The following is a 19,763-nucleotide window of genomic DNA, read 5'->3' as shown; positions in this document are numbered from 1 at the left end:
TGTGCGATTCCTGCAGTCTCTGAAACTATGAACTTCTTCATCAGTAACAACAAATTATTGCAGGAAACCATGGCTAAAACCCAAGAGTACAATAAGAAGATGTATGACAAGAAGAAGCGAGGACAATTGTTGTTGGAACCTGGCAACCAGGTCTGGCTGTCTACCAGTAATGTAAGGATGGCCTGTCCCTCGAGGAGGTTAGGTCCCAGGTTCGTGGGTCCCTTTTCAGTCAAGAGGAAGATCAATGATGTGACCTATGAGCTGGACTTACCTAACTCACTGAAGATCCATCCGGTCTTTCATGTGTCTCTACTTAAACCCGTTGCCCCCAATTCCTTCTTGGGTCGCAATACTGGCCCGCCTGAACCCGTAATTATCGACAACGAGGAAGAGTTTGAGGTGGAGGCAATTTTGGATTGCAGGAAGAGACAAAACCAAATCCAATATTTAATCAAGTGGAGGGGGTACGGACCAGAAGATAATTCTTGGGAGCCGGAGGGTAACTTACACGCTGAAGAACTCTTGAGGTATTTTCGGAACACCCATGCGGATAGACTGGCCCGGCTGGGCATCCAGAGGCTGCTCTTAAGGAGGGGGCATTGTCAGAGAGGTTCTCGGTTCAGGACACTTGCTGGGCACTCTAGAGGGCGCCGGTTGCCTATTTAAGCTGATGGGATGCTGTGCTCAGTGCTGTCCAATCATCAGCTTCCTGTTTCCGAACTTCCTGTTTCCTGTGTATTGCTCTGATCTCCCTGTGACCCGGCTTGTTTTTTTTTTTTTTTTAACAAACAGGTGTGCTTTATTGTATCACAAGGAAGAAGGTTACATAATACCTCTTGACATAATTCAGAACATTACATGACAGATAAGCATGAGCAATCGCATAGCAGTGTCATACATGTGCAGGAGGTGAAACATCAGTACATGTCAACATTCTAAGCAAAATGATCACAGAGAAAAGTACCTCATGTATCCAGGGACTACCCCTCCCCCCCCCCCACATAATACATGAATCCACCGTGGCTCTCTAAGATGAGAGCCAAGGTGTCCACACTTTCTCAAATTTCCATGGACAACCTCGATTGATATATGTGATTCTGTACATAGGTATAACTGCCTCAATCTGTGCCTCCCAGGCCGACACGGTCGGGGGTGAGGGGTCTGTCCACTTCATCAGTATCTCCTTCTTGGCATAATAAAGTAGAAAGGAAATAAGCAATTTTAAATGATAGGCTCTTTGTTCATTGTCATGAATCCCGAGAAGGGCCAACTCCGGAGTGATTGGTATGGATATTTGCAACCTGGAATTTATCTCTGCAAATATTGCACACCAATATGTTGCTATCAATGGGCATTCCCAGAACATGTGGAAAAAAGTTCCAATTTGACACTTACATTTGTTACACATAGGGTCTCTGTCAGGGAATATGCGATGGAGTCTCTGTGGGGTGTAATAAGTCCTATGTATAAATTTGACCTGGATTAACTTATCCCTGGATGCAATCACCAGTTTAGGGCCATTATCTAGACATTCCTCCCAATCCTCTCTGTCTAATGATGGAATGTCGGTGTGTCAACTGTCCCATAGTTTTGCCATTTTAGGAGAGTCCTTACCCAGGAGTACAGCATACAAGGTGGAAAGGGGCTTAGAGACATCTCCAGACGTCAATAGCTCCTCAATGGGATCTGCCTGAAGCAAAGGTGTCTGAGGAAACTGAGCCCGTGCCGCATGTCTTAGTTGAAAACATCTAAACCTCATCCCTCCGGGCAGCTGGAATTTATTCATTATTTCCGTGATAGAGAGCAATTCCCCTCTGGGCATAATTTGTTCTATAGTTGTAATGCCGAACCTGGCCCAAAGCTGTGGGTCAGGCACAGTCCGGAAGTGTTTAAGAGCTGGATTTCCCCATAGCGGGTTCGCTGGCGATAACTGACCCGGAGAGAGGAATCTACGTCTTGCAGCCACCCACACCCTCCACGTTGCCCGAGTGGGTTCAGGAACTCGCGTATACGCACCCGGACCTCGATAGGGAAAGTTACGTAGATCAGTAAGGGAGCCCAAATAGTTTGCCTCAAGGCAGACTGCCGCATTCATTTTAGAGCCTTGAAACCACCAGTAAACCGACACCAACATAGCCGCCCAGTAGTAGACCTGAAAATTGGGGAGGGCTAATCCTCCAAAACAGGTAGGCAGCCACAAAGTGGAGCGCGCCAATCTGGGGTTCCCACCCCTCCAAATAAAGGTTCCCACCAGACCACCAACCTCCCTAAAAAATGAAGCAGGGACCCACACCGGGGAATTTCTAAAAACATAATTGAATTTAGGAAGCATCATCATCTTAATGAGGCCGATGCGTCCCAATAGATTTAAGGGCAAGTCAGCCCAGGCCAAACACTTCGCACGCAACATACTCACGATGGGGCTCAAATTTTTAATTATAAAGTCTGATGGGTTTTTCGTGATCACTATCCCTAAATATTTAAACTCCGTCACCCACTGTAGTGGGGAGGATGATGGCCCATAGGCAGCTGCGTCGTCCAGAGGGAACAGTACTGATTTGGTCCAGTTAATCTTTATACCAGATAACCCCCCAAAGTTGTCAAAGATTTTCAATGCCGCAAGGAGAGACGGGCCCGCATCATTCAGGTATAGAAGCGCGTCGTCCGCGTACAGAGACAGCCGCTCTTCCAGCAGACCCACCCGCAAGCCCAGGACATCCGGAGCACTCCTGACTGAGATTGCCAGTGGCTCCAACGCCAGAGCGAACAGGCTGGGGGAGAGCGGGCAGCCCTGCCTCGTGCCGCGGAATAGATCAAAGGGCTCCGAGACCCAATTATTTGTACGGACCCTAGCTCTGGGGGCCTGATACAACAATCGAATGCCATGTATAAACTTATGGCCAAACCCAAATCTCTGTAATACCAGCCACAAATAGTTCCACTCCACAGAGTCAAACGCCTTTTCGGCGTCGAGAGAGGCTACAACTCTGGTCCCTACATTGTCATGTGGAATGGTAAGATTAAGGAAGAGACGCCTCAGATTGATATCGGTTCCCTTGCCAGGCATAAATCCGGTCTGATCTATACCGATCAGGTCTTCTATGACGTGAGATAAGCGGATAGCCAGAACTTTCGCAAAGATCTTGGCGTCTACATTAAGTAGCGATATTGGCCTGTACGAGGCACACTCTAGCGGATCCTTACCCGGCTTGGGAATCAACACAATTACTGCCTCGTTCATGGACTCTGGTAAAGATTCTAGGGCCATAAAATTAGATAATAGCGAGGTTAATTTAGGAGCTAGAATTTCGCTGAAGTTGGAATAGACTTCAGATGGTAGGCCATCTGCCCCAGGAGCCTTCCCCCCTTTGAGATGTCCCATAGCGACCTGAATCTCCTCTAGCGAAATATCCTTCTCCAATTCTTCCCTGGCTTCCGCTGTTAAGTTAGGGATGGACAATGAATCTAGAAACCTGGCCAGGTCTGAGTCAGACACCTCAGACCTGGAGGAGTAAACCTCTCGGAAATATTCCCGAAAACGAGTGTTAATATCCTGGGGGGATGTGAGTAACTGGCCGGAACTGTCCCTGATGGAACCAATAGGGGTAGCTGGGATATTACCCTTAGCCAACCATGCAAGGAGTTTCCCATTTTTCCCCCCATGTTCAAACACTCTTTGGGCCGAAAAGAGTAGCGCTTTATTCGTTTGTGCCATCCTAGCTGTGGAGAGTCTGCATAAAGCCCGTTTCCACTCCCTATATCGGTCGTCTCCCGGGTTAGCGACAAAGTCAGCCTCCAGAATAGCCGCCCGTCTCTCAAGTTCCTCCAATTCATGAGCGGAGTCACGTTTAAGGCGAGCAATACTGGTCATAAACTCCCCTCTAGCCCAAGCCTTAAAGGTGTCCCACAGCACGATCGGTGGGGCAGAATCCACATTATCCGTCCAAAAATTGCAAATGGCTGCTGTTAGGGGTTCCTGTAGTCGCTCGTCATCAGCCCAGAACTTGGACAGCCTCCAAAGCCGGGGGCCCGGGGGGGCAGTCAAAGTCAACGTCAGGCAGAGGGGCGTGTGGTCAGAGATTCCCCTGGGAAGCACAGAAATGTCTTTAACAAATTGTAAGGCAGGGCATGAGGCATATATCAGATCGATTCGAGATAGAGTTTTATGAGAAGCAGAGTGGCAAGTAAATACCTTTGAGGTCGGGTATATGTGTCTCCAGACATCAGTGAGGGCATAAAGATCAGCCCACTGTCTGAGGTCCGGAGTATCACGAGCCGACCGGTGCAACCTATCTTGTTCCACCGAGGGGGCCATGTTAAAATCTCCCAGTAAATAAACAAAAGTTGTATCATATTGTACCACAGTTTGCATGATTTCATGAAGAACATTACCGTTAGCTGGAGGGGGAATATACAATCCGACTAATACCACAGTTTTGTCATATATGTTAGCATATAAAATTACGTATCTACCCTCCTTGTCTGTCTTGACTTCCAGAAGCCTAAACGGCACTGTCTTGTGTACTAAGATGCTGACCCCACGGGCCTACGTGGAAAATGTGGAGTGGTAATGTAGGCCGACCCAAGTCTTATTAAGACAAATGGTTTTGGTACCCTGCAGATGTGTCTCCTGGAGGATACAGATCTGCGGTTGGTGCTTTTGTAGGAACTTAAACACTAGGGATCTTTTCACTGCAGTATTAAGGCCTCGCACGTTCCATGAGATTACCTCAAGTTCAGCCATTAGGTGGTAGAATTGATAGGGGTACACGGATCACCCAGCCCGAGGGATCAGCATCCGCACACTCAATTACATAAATTGTCATGCACACTCCAATATCTAGAAACCTTCCCCGTGTCGACACTCCAAAGCACATAGAAAAGAAAACAAAAAAAAACCAAAAAGAAAATCTAAAGCACCTGAAACAACAAAATAGTGTTAACAAAAACAAACCTAGCATTAAACCCCAGACCCGGCTTGTTTACTGGATTCTCTCTCTGCTATCCGCCTGCAAATTGACCCCGGCCTGCCTCTGACGTTGAACCTGCCTGACCCCTTGTACCGTGCTGATTGCCTGTTGCCAAAACCTGCCTGTGACCTGGACCTTGTATCTGCCTGCTCCCTTTGTACCGTGCTGACCGCCTGCTGTCAACTTTGCTAGTGACCGGATCTGCCTGCTCTGCACCTGTTAGCTGATCTCCAGCCTACCTATTACCACCTGCCAGCTTGTGTCAGGATCCTGGGCCTTATTCCTGCAAACCACCCGCCAGGCTCTCATACCATTCTGTGCTCCTGTGCCTTCTGTGTACTCTATCAGGGGCCGGGAACCAGATACATACGGGAGGCCATCCTCTGCTACATCGGGTTCGTCAGTCTGGTACGGGCAAGTCTGACAGTTACACTCACGTGTGTTACCGAGTGACCATCCATGAAGCACATAGATTATCCTCTCCCAGTCCTTGTGTCTGTCAGTAGGAGCATCTGTCCCGTGAAGAACCTTCCTCTGAAGTCTCATCTCCACACCGCGTGCTTCCCCTCCCCCGCAGGAGAGAACACCAAAGCTGTACCCGAATGACATCCTTCTCATCTCTGGATCTCCAACTTCCCATGAACCAACTCTCTAAGAAACATGTGACCAAGCCTTTTATAGAAGTCCCGCCTCTGCCCAAGCAAATTAATGATTGGCCCAGAGGGGTCTCAAAAAGACTGCCTGTCACTCCATTCCTGTATTTCTCCCACTTCCCAGATCAGGTCAGAGAAATGAAGGAAACTACACAGACAGAGTGTAGGTGGCCACACCTTCCTCTATTCTAATCAACCTCCCATGCCAATCAAACCCACCAGCCTACACCACAGGGTAAAACACTGGTAATTTGGCCTATTTCTAAACCTAACTATCTAATCTAGCACACACCTAAGTAGGTGGGCACTACATCTGCAAACACAGAAATGGGACTTAATTATAGTTACATAGTATGCGAGGTTGAAATAAGACACAAGTCCCACCTATGTGTGTGATTATATGTCCGTATTACATTGTATATCCCTGTATGTTGTGGTCGTTCAGGTGCTTATCTAATAGTTTTTTGAAACTATCAATGCGCGCGGGCGCGCCCCCCGCGCGCGCTGAAACCACTGAATTCCACAGCCTTGCTGCTCTTACAGTAAAGAACCCTCTACACAGTTTAAGGTTAAACCTCTTTTCTTCTAATCTTAATGAGGGGCCACGTATCTTATTAAACTCCCTTCCACGGAAAATGTTTATCCCTATTGTGGGGTCACCAGTACGGTATTTGTATATTGCAATCATATCCCCTCTCAAGTGTCTCTTCTCCAGAGAGAATACGTTTGGTGCACGTAACCTTTCCTAATAACTAATCCTCCAGTCCCTTTATTAGCTTTGTTGCCCTTCTCTGTACTTGCTCCATTTCCAGTACATCCTTCCTGAGGACTGGTGCCCAGAACCGGACAGCATACTCCAGGTGAGGCCGGACCAGAGTGGGAGAATTATCGATCTATCTCTGGAGTTAATCCCCATTTTAATGCATGCCAATATTCTGTTTGCTTTGTTAGCAGCAGCTTGGCATTGCATGCCATTGCTGAGCCTATCCATCCTTGATTCCCCCCAGAGGTTCTCTCCCCAGTGAGTAGATTGCATTCATATTTTTGCCACCCAAATGCATTTTACATTTTTCCACATTAAACCTCATTTGCCATGTAGTTGCCCACCCCATTAATTTGTTCAGATCCTCTTGCAAGGTTGCCACATCTTGCGGAGAAGTTATTGCCCTGCTTAGCTTAGTATTGTCCGCAAATACAGAGATTGAACTGTTTTATCCCATCCTCCAGGTCATTTATGAACAAAATTAAATAGGATTGGTCTTAGCACAGAACCCTGGGGGACCCTACTTTCTACCCCTGACCATTCCGAGTACTCCCCATTTATCACCACCCTCTGAACTCGCCCTTGTAGCCGGTTTTCAATCCATGTACTCACCCTATGGTCCATGCCAACGGACCTTACTTTTTACAGTAAAAGGTTTATGGGGAAATGTATCAAATGCTTTTGCAAAATCCAGATACACCACATCTACAGGCCTTCCTTCATCAAGATGGCAGCTCATCTCATAGAATGTTAATAGATTGGTTTGGCAAGAACGATTCTTCATGAACCCATGCCGATTACTGCCAACGATACCGTTTTCATTACTAAAATCTTGTAAACAGTGCCTTATCATCCCCTCCAAGAGCTTGCATACTATTGATGTCAGGCTAGCTGGTCTAATTCCCAGGGATGCATTTTGGCCCTTTTTTTAAATATTGGAGCTACATTGGCTTTTCTCCAATCAGCTGGTACCATTCCAGTCAGTAGACTGTCAGTAAAAATTAGGAACAATGGTCTGGCAATTACTTGACTGAGTTCCCTAAGGACCCTCGGTCCTCATTCTTTATGGGGCCAATATGGTCTGTCCTCCCTTTTATACGGTTTATATTATTTGTAAAGTCTGAATGCTGAGGACGATTCCTCAGCATTGTATTTTTTGAAGGCCTTCTTCTTTGCTTTTATATGCATTTTTAAATTGGAGTTAAGCCATCAAGGACTTTTGTTCGCTCTTTTAAAATGTATTTCCCAATGGGATGCATTGGCTAATGCCCTTATTTAATATGCTCTTAAAACCAACCCATCTGTCCTCCCTGTTCTTTGTACCTAAGATTTTATCCCAATTTATATCTTCTAGCAAGGTTCGTAGTTTGGGGAACTTTGCCCTTTTGAAATTCAATATCTTTGTATTCCCCTTATGTTTCCTATTTGTGTGATTTATATTGAAGCCAATTGACCTGTAATCGCGGTTTCCTAAATTGCCCCGTATTTCCCTGCTTTGCTTCATCAAATGATATAATTTATAAATATGTTAAAAAGTAAGGGTCCCAACACTGAACTTTTGGGTACACGATAAACCTTAGACCAGTGGTCTTCAAACTGTGGCCCTTTGCTTGCCTTTATCTGGCCCTTATGGCACTGTTCTGCCCACTGATACAAAGCACCATTCCTTCCACTGATAGCAACGATAAGGCACCATTCCTTCCACCGACGCCAAACAGTGGGGCATAATGCCTCCCATTGACACCAACAATGGGGCACTATTCTCTTTCTACTGACACCAACAATGGGGTACTAGTCCTCCCGCTGACACCAATGATGGGACACCCACCGGTACCAACAGTGTACAATTCCTCCTACTGACCACAGGTACCAAGTAATTTTTTTTTTTTTACTCCCATTGACTACCAAGCCTGAGGCATGGTTTACTCACACTGACGTGGGGCATTTTCTATTCCCACTGATTACAGTCTGGTCCCCCTAAGGTTTGAAGGAGGACAGTAAACTGGACCTTCGTTTAGGAAGTTTGGAGACCTCTGCTATAGACCATTCTGAGTACGAGTCATTAATCACTACTCTCGGAATATGGTCTTTGTTAGTTTTATATCCATTTACAAGCTACATTTTCTAAGCCTGTAAGCTAAATTTCCTATGACTTCACTTTATACAATAGCCGTGTGTGGGGAATGGTGTCAAACAGTTTAGCAAAGTTCAAATCTACCACATCCACAGCCACTCTTGTCTAAGTTTTGCTTACTTTCCGTATAAAAAGAAAGCATATTTGCTTGCTTTGTTGTCAACTTATGCTGTCTATTGCTTACATTTTTTTTATATCAATTTTTTTTTTTGTTTTTAATCTAACGCTCAAGTGTCTTGCCGACTATAGAAATTTTAACAAACCAGTCTGTACTTCACTAGGTAAACGTCACGCAGCAGTACAAGGATCAATGCATACAAAACTTTTTTTTCTAAAAAATAACCTGTCAGTTACCATTCAGGCCTGGTGACTTCAGTATCAACTATTGTTCCAGGAGGAGGATTCTGGAGCCGGCCACCAAGAACACCAAAGAACCTGGCATTGATGCGTTTCTTAACCACCACAACTGACAGTTTAGGGCTAAGAGGGTAAAAAAAGAAGATCACACAAGGTAAATAGGAAAATGTATGCCATTTAGAATATTATTACACACTATTAGGGCAAATAAAACTAAGCCTTACATGTAATCCTTGGCTGCCGTCCTGGTACAGTCCATAATCTGCGGCACTTCATAGCTGACAAGGGTCTTTAGCTGACCATCGCCCACACCGTCACGGTAAATGAGAATACGGTTGGGTAGAAAGCCATTGCATTTAAACCAAGCATGGAGAGCACCTGAAGAAAAACACTGATATTATTCACAGTCATTTTGACTGATGTTCTTCCAGCAGAACCAAAATCAGAGTTTAGCCAGGGACACTTTGTCATGTGTAATATTGCCACATTTTAGGTCAGCTGGAAAATACTTGCAGTTATAGAGGTTATGGTAAGGTGCACATGTTAGCACTAAAATTGCATTACAGTAAGTATATGGAATTACCAGAAGAAATGCTGGTTTAATCACTTGCCGACACAGTATGAACGACCACAAGTACGGTTCTGTGCTAGGTATAACAACAAGGCCCCCATAATACAAAAAATCCTCAAAAAGAATTGGAGGATCCTCGAATCAGACCCCATCTTAGAGACAAGCCTTCCTTCACATCCCAATTTGGTCTTTAGGAGACCGAAGGACCTAAGGAGCATTATTGCCCCAAGTAGGGTGATAAAACAAAGAAATGGAGGGCTCAGCAGCATCTGGAGCACGATTTTTGACCAGAAGGGTAGCTACAGATGTGGGAGTAACATTTGTGGGAACTGCGTGCATATGTGCCATAGAAAGAAGTCGTTGGAACAGACGGTAGGGTTCACAAGATGAAGCAGTTTATCAACTGTGGCACTCCATATGTCATCTTTGGCCTTCTGTGCCCTTGTGGCCTCCTCTATGTTGGACGGACGTCAAGACCCATGAGGACCAGAATGAACGAGCACAGGAGCAGTATCCTGACGGAAAAGGACAAACTACTCAATACCGAGACACTTTAACCACCCACAGTAGCAGTACAGACGGTCTCAAAGTGTTCGGCATTGAAGCGATGCCGAGCGAATTGGATAACGGCAAAAAACACCAAATGCTGTGTAATAGAGAGGCTTTCTGGATATTTTCCCTAGGCACTTTGGTCCCAAAAGGCCTGAACGAGGAAATCGAACTACACAATGTTGTATAACACCTTCAGTCCCCGAGTCATTGGTGGCTTTAGTTAGGCTAATTATGGTTTGACTTTTGTAGTGTGCTCCTTGCCATCAATATGCAGGTTGGGGCTTATTTTTGGGTAATATGGGATATACTAGGATCAGGGACCAGGAATTGGGGCAGATTATTTCAACAGGTGTAGTAGTAGGTATGCAGTCTTTAGTTTTATGCGTAGAATCTAGTCATTAGGTTGTGGGTGGTTTTTAGACAGTTGTTAATTTGTTATTTTTGTTGTTAATTTTGGTACAATATGTAGTTCTTGTCATTTTATGTACATCACCGCCATTGGGGTATAGTGTTAATTCCCATTAGGTGTAAGCGGGCAATGGTCTCTCTCTTCTTTGGTATGCTAGACCGCAGAGGTATCCTCCAGGGCATATGCTGGGGTGATAGTCACTATGGTTATATGACATAGTATGTTCTATTTTATCATATGTTATATACATTATTTATTATATTTATATTTTATTTTATCTACATGGAGTGGTGCGTAGCCTCTTAGTAGGTGTACCCTATTGCTGTTTTTAATGGTGATCAATAATGGTATAGGCCGATGAGTTTTTGTATTTATTTTTAGATCTTCTATTTATTTTTATCCTCTTTTAGAATCAGTATCATGTAGGCATCATCATGCACGGATTTCTTCTTGGTCTTATTTATATGACTAATTGTTATGGATTTCCATGTTTTGATCTTTTAATATTAAGATACTATATCTAATGATGTATTTTATGAAATATATATATTACATGTTGTATAATCAATTATATTTTAATCTACGAACTATATATACATTATATGTTGTTCAATCTATCACACCTTGGGAGGATACTTCTGCAGAACATATCGACTGATTATTATTATTTTAATTTTTTTTATTATTAATAGTATCGGTTTGATTTTTTTTTTACCTACCTCCCCATTTGGAATTGATATCAATTCTAATTATACCAAATATATGTTCTTTTTTTTTTTTTTTTAAATACACCTTTTCCCTCTCCATTCTAATGCCCCGTACACACGGTCGGATTTTCCGATGGAAAATGTCCGATTGGAAATTCCGACCGTGTGTGGGCTCCATCGGACATTTTCCATCGGATTTTCCGACACACAAAGTTGGAGAGCAGGAGATAAAATTTTCCGACAACAAAATCCGTTGTCGGAAATTCCGATCGTGTGTACACAAATCCGACGGACAAAGTGCCACGCATGCTCAGAATAAATAAAGAGGTGAAAGCTATTGGCCGCTGCCCCGTTTATAGTCCCGACGTACATGTTTTACGTCACCGCGTTCAGAACGATCGGATTTTCCGACAACTTTGTGTGACCGTGTGTATGCAAGACAAGTTTGAGCCAACATCCGTCGGAAAAAATCCATGGATTTTGTTGTCGGAATGTCCGAACAAAGTCCGACCGTGTGTACGCCCTATAAGAATGGTCTTTTGTAGAGAGATGTGGGCTGAGTGTTGCCTGTAGTCTTCGCTAGAATGCTGCCTGTCTTCTGCCTATGATAGCTGACAGCAGTAGAGTGATTGGTGTAAGGCGCAGTGGTGTATTTAGGTTTTGTGCTGCCCTAGGCCTGACTAAACGCATGCACCCCCCTAATTTAAATACGACCCACCCCATCCTGCCAAGGCCACACCCCTTCCTGTTTAAGACCCACCCTATCATCTGTAAACAACACCCCTTCCTCTTTAGGCTCATTTGGCACCTTTCAGGGGGGAACGGGTACCTGTTTCTGACAGGTACCCTTCCCCACTTCCGGGAGACTGTGCTGTCCCCTCTGAAGTTTGCCCCCCTCCTCCTTCCTCCGCTGGGCCATTCAGAAAGTGCAACGCGCTTCGCACATGTGCAGTAGGGAACCGGTCGGTTTCCCTTACCATGAATGATAGTGGCAAAACCCGAGAGCCAATCCGAAAATCGGCTGAGGTGTCAACATCGCTGGATCCCTGGACAGGTAAGTGTCCTAATAGTATTTTTAGCTGCTGAGTTTTAATGCCATCACGGGGGGGGGGGGGGGGGTCTCACTGTGCCCATCAAACGCAGCCACTGTGCCCCATCAAACGCAGCCACTGTGCCCCATCAAACGCAGCCACTGTGCCCCATCAAACGCAGCCACTGTGCCCCATCAAACGCAGCCACTGTGCCCCATCAAACGCAGCCACTGTGCCCCATCAAACGCAGCCACTGTGCCCCATCAAACGCAGCCACTGTGCCCCATCAAACGCAGCCACTGTGCTCTCAAACGCAGCCACTGTGCCCTCAAACGCAGCCACTGTGCCCATCAAATTCTGCCAGTGCCCATCAAATGCTGCCAGTGCCCATAATACTGATATACTTTATTAAATCATTGTACCTGCTGTCCTGGGGGTTTCCCTCGTGCTCCTCTCTCTCCTCCTGATGTCACAGCCCCAGGGCCGAGAAGACAATTCACTGCAGGAAAGCGGTGCAGGGGAGGGTAGGCGGAGCTTAAGGCTCCACCTGTCACCTGTTTCTTATGGGGGGCGCGAGTGACACACGCCGCCCCCCCGCATGAGAGAAAGCCCCCCCCACCCGTCTGATTCCCGGCTCCCGCTGCCGCCTCCCGCACACTTGCAGCCCACGACGGCCGGCTTTCTGTAGCGGCGCCGCGGTGTATGGGCGTGCTTGTCAGAGAGTAGGGGGCGTGAGATACAGAAAGCCGGCCGCCGTGGGCTGCAAGTGTGCGGGAGGCGGCAGCGGGAGCCGGGAATCAGACGGGTGGGGGGGGGCTTTCTCTCATGCGGGGGGGCGGCCTATTTTGCCGCCCCCCGCAAAGTGCCGCCCTAGGCCTAGGCCTTGTCGGCCTAGGCCAAAACACAGCCCTGGTAAGGCGCGCGGGCGTATTGAGATGCACGCGCACCATCAATCTTAGCCATCTATAGGCTTTTCTATGACAGCCGGAAGCAGCGGGTGGAACACAAACACACCCGCGCTTCCGGGCTGTGTCCCCTGCACACAGTGTCCTCTGACACTTCTGGAAGGGGAAATGACGCCGCGATTGGCCGGAAGTTGTGGGTGGAACGCAGGAACACCCGCACTTCCTGGTTCTTCGGGCGGTGTGCGTTCCACACGCTGTATGCAGTGTCATTATGGCTCCTGGGAGCCGGAGAAGCCCCGCACTATCCATCCCGGTGTAGCTACGGCATGGGGCTACTGTCTGAACTGCATGCAGGATTTGAGGTATGTGTGGTCGGCACCGACTCCCCCCCCCTCTCTCCCCCCCCCCTCTCTCCCCCCTCCTGGGGTGGTTGTCCGGAGTGGCTGCGCCCTGTGCTATGTGGTCCATGCTGATAGTATTATAGATCCATTGGCTCAATATTTAGCAGGCAACATAGAGTGATGCTTGTTTTTTATTATCTGGCTTAAATGGGGATTGCACTCAGAGGGATGGGTCCAGGGAGGGTTAGCTTAAATGGGTGGGTGTTGCTTATGTTTTTGTGGGGGGGGGCGTCGCTACCAATTGGGTGTGGCAGATACAGGTACATTTATAGAGAGGGAATTTCGAGAGACCAACCATTGCCTGCTCAGGCTATGAAGAAAGGGGTGCTCCTCCGAAACGCGTTGCACCGGTTTGACCCTCTTGGCAATAGGTCCTGGTGTGTCGATTCACAGAAACAGCGCTGTTGCGCCCTTTTCAAAGCTGGTTTTGTAAGCTCGTTTGTGAGTATAATTTTTGCTGTTTTTATGCTGCATTAAAGTTTATCAGTGGTAATGCACTAGGTTGGTGTGCCCTCCTTTTCTGTTTTTAACCACTTGCCGACCACCCTATACCAGTTGTACTGCTAGAAGGGAGGCATCTGTGCACCCTGATCACATATAAGTGATTCCGGCAGTGGCAACCCGTCCAGTGGTGGCTGACAGGAGTAAAAGGTATCAGAAGAGAAAATCAACTGCTTGTTTTTGTCTAGGGGATTGGCGAGCAGAGATAAACTCATCTAATCCTCTGATCCTCCCAGTACATAAAAGGTCCTTGCTGCCTCTGCCCTCTACAGTCTAGTGGTCTTTTGTGGTGCAAAGTTCCTAAAGTCATCATGTCCATAGACCTGTTCTGGATGTGAAGACATCAGAACAGTCCCTGCTGGATCGTGGGGGAGCGCCGTTTGCTGCTGGAACAGAAGATCGGGCGAGTATGCAGCTTTCTAGTCACCCCTTGGAAAAAAAAAAAAAAAAAAAAAAAAAAAAAAAAAGCAGTTAACTCATGCACTGCAGGCACAGCCCCACTGCATGAGGAAAAAAAAAAATTAAGCTTTAAAGTAGGGCTGCGGAAATTAACGATTAATTCCTCGATTAATCTTTTTTTTTTTTGATCAATCAAAATTCTTTTGATTGGTACTCACCTCTCCGCCGGCTTCCGGGTCTTCAGGGAGTTGCGTCAGAGATCCGGTGACGTCACAGACATAAACGTCACCGGACTCCTCCCCCAAGTGCCTCCATCCTGTTTTCTTTCTCCCATTGCGCCTGGGAGAGAGGAAACAGGAAGAAGACGACACCGCTGGAGAGGACAACAGCAAGGTAAGTAGTACACTACCACTGTGCTCCCGCGGAGAGCCGGGTGGGGGGGTTCGGTGGGACACACAGGCAAGGCAGCATTTGGTGGGACACACAGGCAAGGCAGCATTTGGTGGGACACACAGGCAAGGCAGCATTTGGTGGGACACACAGGCAAGGCAGCATTTGGTGGGACACACAGGCAAGGCAGCATTTGGTGGGACACACAGGCAAGGCTGCATTTGGTGGGACACACAGGCAAGGCTGCATTTGGTGGGACACAGATCTGTATGTGCGTTATAAATAATCGAAATTAGTCGATCGATATAAAAAAAAAAAAAAAAAAAAAAAAAACACCACGATTAAATCGAACAGGAAAATCTTATTCTTTAAAGTGATTAAAAAAAAAATAGATATTTACAAATAACATCTCTATAATTAACTGCTTTGTACGATGGAACTGCACAGAGCAGCTCTAAACCTCTTCTTAGGTACCTCGCTGATGCTCCTGGCTCCTCTTCTCTGTCCAGTGCCCCCCATGGGAAGCCACTTTCCATAGGGACACTTGTGCGTGTTCGCTCCCAATATTGAACCCTATGGGTAGACTGGGATGCCATTAAAGTTCATGTGCATGTAAAGGCAGGCGACCAGGGGCGTAACTACCACCATACCGACCCATGCGGGCGCTATGGGGCCCGCAGCCGAGTGGGGCCCAGTGAGGATAAGAGCACCGCCGGAACAGCCTCCCAGCCAGGGGAAGAGAGGAAAGGAAGAGGCGAGCTGTCCGTATCAGCAGAGAGCTGAATTGCCCGATGTAAGAGCTTTCATTAGAACTTCCAGTGTTCCCGGGGCTCACGTCACATAGCTCCACCTTTTGGCCCAGTGCTTTTGATAGACAGAACGCCAATCCAATGCGGGACATGTGACGTCATCAAAGGCGTCGGGCCAAGAGGTGGGGCTATGTGACGATGAGCCCTGGGAAGATAGGAAATTCAAATGAAAGCTATTACAGCGCGCAATCCCGCTCTCTGCTGATCCGGGTGGCTTGCCTCTTCCTCTGCATAGGTGGGGCTGCATGGGGCACAGGCAGACCAGGCTGTATGGGGCACAGGTCATGCTGCATTGACACTAGGGCAGCTGTGGGGGGGGGGGGGGGGGCTGTTTGCAGGGGGGCCCCATACAACATTTTGCTATGGGGCCCTGCTATTTCTAGTTACGCCCCTGCAGGCGACGCAATTATTTTGGTAATATAGTGTACATATATTGTCTCACTAGTAGCTTTAAAAGCAAGTAAAGGCTGCTTAAAAAGGGGACATGGGGGGGAACACACACAAATAGTACTTATATTGGCAAGTTAAACTCACGTTTATATTACCCGGTACACACTCAGATCAGGTTTATATTTAGGCCTCAAATTTATGAACGGCAGATCAGCCCCAATTCCTGCCCCTTTAGAGGTCAGATCAGCCCGAAACCCAGTCTAGCTCAGGCTGGATACATTTAAGAAACCACCAACACATGCGTGTCCCCACTGGCTCATTACTGGGCTCCCCCCTACAATGATAACACCTCTATCACTCTGGTTTTTGCATTTCCTTGGCTAGTCAGCTACATCCTGGTTGCCATGGTGAGGACCAGCCAGATTTGCCACCAGAAAACAGAAGTGTCCTCAGTGCAGGAGGTACAACAGCATGCCACTGAAAAAGACATTATGTGCCTGCCTTGGCATGAGTGCTGGGGGATTGCCAACCCATGTTATGGTTTTCAGTCAATCTATTTGATTATCTTACCTTGCATGCAGACCTTAAGACCATCAACAATCTCTTGCTTTTTATCCTGGACCACACATCGAGAAAACCAACTAGGATGAAACAGAGCATCAAAACTTGTATTAAAAACAGATTAAAATGAAAAGCTAGCTTATTAGAAATATTGAAAGCTACAAGCAAGATTAAACACTGTTCACATTCAGCATTATGTAGATGAAGTGGCAGGCTTAACATTCACCTGTATTTGTAGTAAATAACGCTGCATAGCAGGAGGGTAAAGGAGGGAGCTGCTGTGATGAAGATTTAATGTATTTTGGAAGCGTCAAATTTTTAATAAAAATGTTGTATACAGTTGGGAAGGGTCATGGTCCTCTACAATGGAGTCCTGAAGTTGGGCAGATTGCATCAGGCAAGGAGCAGAGTCTGTTGGGGAGTATGAGCTGTTCAGCACAATAAAGCTTTGTTAAATGCGGACATGTGGTAGCAAATGCTGACTGATGGGAGTATTTTGGTGAGAAGACAGTCATTTGGCAGGCATGGCATCTGCAGCTGTAAAGAAGGGAGGGTTAAGGGGTAGAAGATGGTATTCTTACAGTGATAGGTTTGGTGTATTTTAGAGATTTTCGTTTTTTTTTTTGGATGAATTTTTGTACTGCTGGTTAAGTTCCTATTACTTACTGTCCTGTTGACTAAACAGGAATAGAAAGCAAATTACCATAATGAGGATTGAATCGATACAAAATCTTATAAAGGATACTCACCCCTTACCTTATCATTGTACATAAAAAAAAAAAATCATCATCATTGAGTCCATTGAGGGACACAGGAATGTTTTGAATTCTCATACTCTCAGGTTATTTTGTCACGTTATGGAGAAATGGACACTGGCAAAAAAAAAAAAAAAAAAGATGCCTAGCACAGTATGACCCTGCCTACAATAATAATGCCTCAGTTTTCTAACAAAGTAGTACCAAGAACATGAAAATATAAATACAGAGGAGGGACTCAATGGACATTCAATGGTCACCCAATGGACACCAAGAAAAAAAAAAAATATATTTGCTTTATCATTCATTGAGGGAGATAATATTTTGACTGCTTTTGGATGTCACAGCAGCCAAACAATTCTAACAGAGGGGTTGGGCAACATAGCAACAAAGGCAATCAGGCTCAAGGGAAAAACACCACACCAACACCACAGAAAGCTAGGGTCTGCCTGCAGCTCAAGAACTGCCTGAAAGAGCCAATGCCCAAAGCTGGCATGAAATAAGGTCTGAATATTCACCTGATAGAACCAAAAAAGAGAAAATCATTCAATCAGATGGTTGCCTTGAAAACTGGGCAAAGTTGCACGACACCAAAAACAAGAAACACTTAAAGATTTAGTAAAGTGCAACTTTAACAGGGAAGGTTAAAACCCGATACTAAAAGCCCATAAGTTTGATGACTCTGCCTTAGACACCAGAGGTGGTGGAATGAGCTAAAGTGCCCTTATCCAGTTTATCTGGAATAAGGAGAAATCGGTCTTTCTGAAAAATCAGTGATAGACAGATTATCATGCGTGGTGCGGACTGTGATAATCTCTCAGCCACTGCTTTTTCCAGAAAACTGATTTCTCCTTATTGGAATGGTATTTCTTCTCTATTGTCTGGTGTCGTACCAGACAACGGAAAAAAAAAAAATCCATTATGTGAACTGGAGCCAAACAAAAGGGATTGACCAATGTCATGGTGAAAGTTCTGAAGTCAAGGAAGTCCTGGGCCTCAACATAACCTGATCTCCTTGCAGAATATAGCCACTATTTTTTTTTTTTTAGACATTCATCTCGTAAAGGTGAAGACTACAAGAAACTCCATCTTGTGGAAGAGAGAGCAGAATGTCTGTATTGGGTTCCCACAGGGATTCTGGAAGCACAGAGAGAAATCCCAGGGGAATGTGCCGAGAGCCAAACACTGATCCAGAATCATCTGCAGCAACGAGAGAATACGTTCTACAGAACACACCTTAGGTGGAATCGCCAAAACACGCACCAAGCGAGTTATGCCTGCCATGTGCAAACATAGAACTTTTGGGAATTCTTCTTCCAAGCTGTTCAAAGATGTCCCAGAGACTCGAAAAAAAAAAAAATCAAGGCTTCAACAGCCAAGTCGTTGAAGTCAGTAATCACGAAGTAAGATGGCAAAACGGTCCTTAGAACAGAAGACCCCCAGCGATCTGACAGCCCAGGGAGAGTCCGTTAGGAGTCCTACCAGGACAAAGTATGACATCCATCTGGGCCAGTCTCAAGCAATGAGGAACACTGGAATGTTCTCCATCTTGATCCTGTGAAAAACTAGGAAGAAGGTTCAGAGAAAAGTCATAGATGAGGGTGCACTGATCTCACAGAGTCACAGATCTTCCACTGCTTCTGTTAGAGCAGTGGTCCTCAACCCCTGTCCTTGGGATAACTGAAATACATCACAGGCGAGATCATTTGCAGCTCAGCGTATGCAGTATTCTAGTCTGCATCTCCAAGGTAAATCTGGCCTGTTAGTGGGTCCAGGTGTTGAGAACCACTGTGTTAGAGGATCCCTGTACCTGGAAACCAACCTGTTGAGTATTTTGGTGAACTTGGCATCCAATAAGTCCGCATGTCATTACCCCTACCCATGAAATATTTGCTACAATGCCTCAGGATGTAGGGTCCACCCCCGAGCTCAGGCATTACCCACTCAGAAGTGCACCTGCCAATTATCTACACCGGGATGAAAAGCAGCAATTTCATATTCAATGCAAGATAGGATCCGAACTACAAGTTTCAGCTCGGAGAGACTTCTGATTACTGCTTGATGGATTTCATGGCGGTGTTGTTGCCTGACCAAATCCAGACTGGATAACCCTTCAAACAGGATGGTCCAATAGTCCAAAGGCTACCAAATCACTTGCAGTTCCAGGATGGAGATCAGAAAAGGAGACTACAATGATGTCCCCCACAACAACAGGGCGCCCTTAGCTCCTCCCAGCCTGGCAATATTTGGGAGGATTTGCCACAATACAAGGAGAATTTACTCAATTCTATAATCTGCTACCTGAGCCATTAAGCCAGGTACAAGTTGGCATTCAACCAAATAAACGGATCAGTCCAGGGACAAGACTGTCTTGGCTCAAGACTATAGAAGGCAGTGAAGTACAAGTCTGCATTGCAACCAATGGCCTTTTTCCCCAGTATCATTTTTTCTGTTGGAGGTAGTATATCCTCACAGTTTAGGAACTCTTTTGTCCTTCAAAGGATG

General features: G+C 46.1%; 1 protein-coding gene across 1 annotated transcript in view; it reads right to left on the bottom strand.

Annotated features, from left to right (window-relative positions):
- LOC141126532 (piwi-like protein 1) overlaps positions 1-19,763 on the bottom strand; it is an 89,438-nt gene that overhangs the window by 13,590 nt on the left and 56,085 nt on the right. Inside the window, exons 15-17 of the mRNA XM_073612467.1 lie at positions 16,513-16,583; positions 9,102-9,255; positions 8,875-9,000 (exon numbers count right to left, since the gene is read on the bottom strand). Of these exons, the coding sequence (XP_073468568.1) occupies positions 8,875-9,000; positions 9,102-9,255; positions 16,513-16,583 (351 nt within the window). The remainder of the gene's footprint in view (positions 1-8,874; positions 9,001-9,101; positions 9,256-16,512; positions 16,584-19,763) is intronic.

Source organism: Aquarana catesbeiana, linkage group LG02, assembly GCF_042186555.1.
Source record: "Aquarana catesbeiana isolate 2022-GZ linkage group LG02, ASM4218655v1, whole genome shotgun sequence".
In the NCBI taxonomy this organism is placed as follows: domain Eukaryota; kingdom Metazoa; phylum Chordata; class Amphibia; order Anura; family Ranidae; genus Aquarana; species Aquarana catesbeiana.
This window is presented reverse-complemented; position numbering and strand designations above follow the sequence as displayed.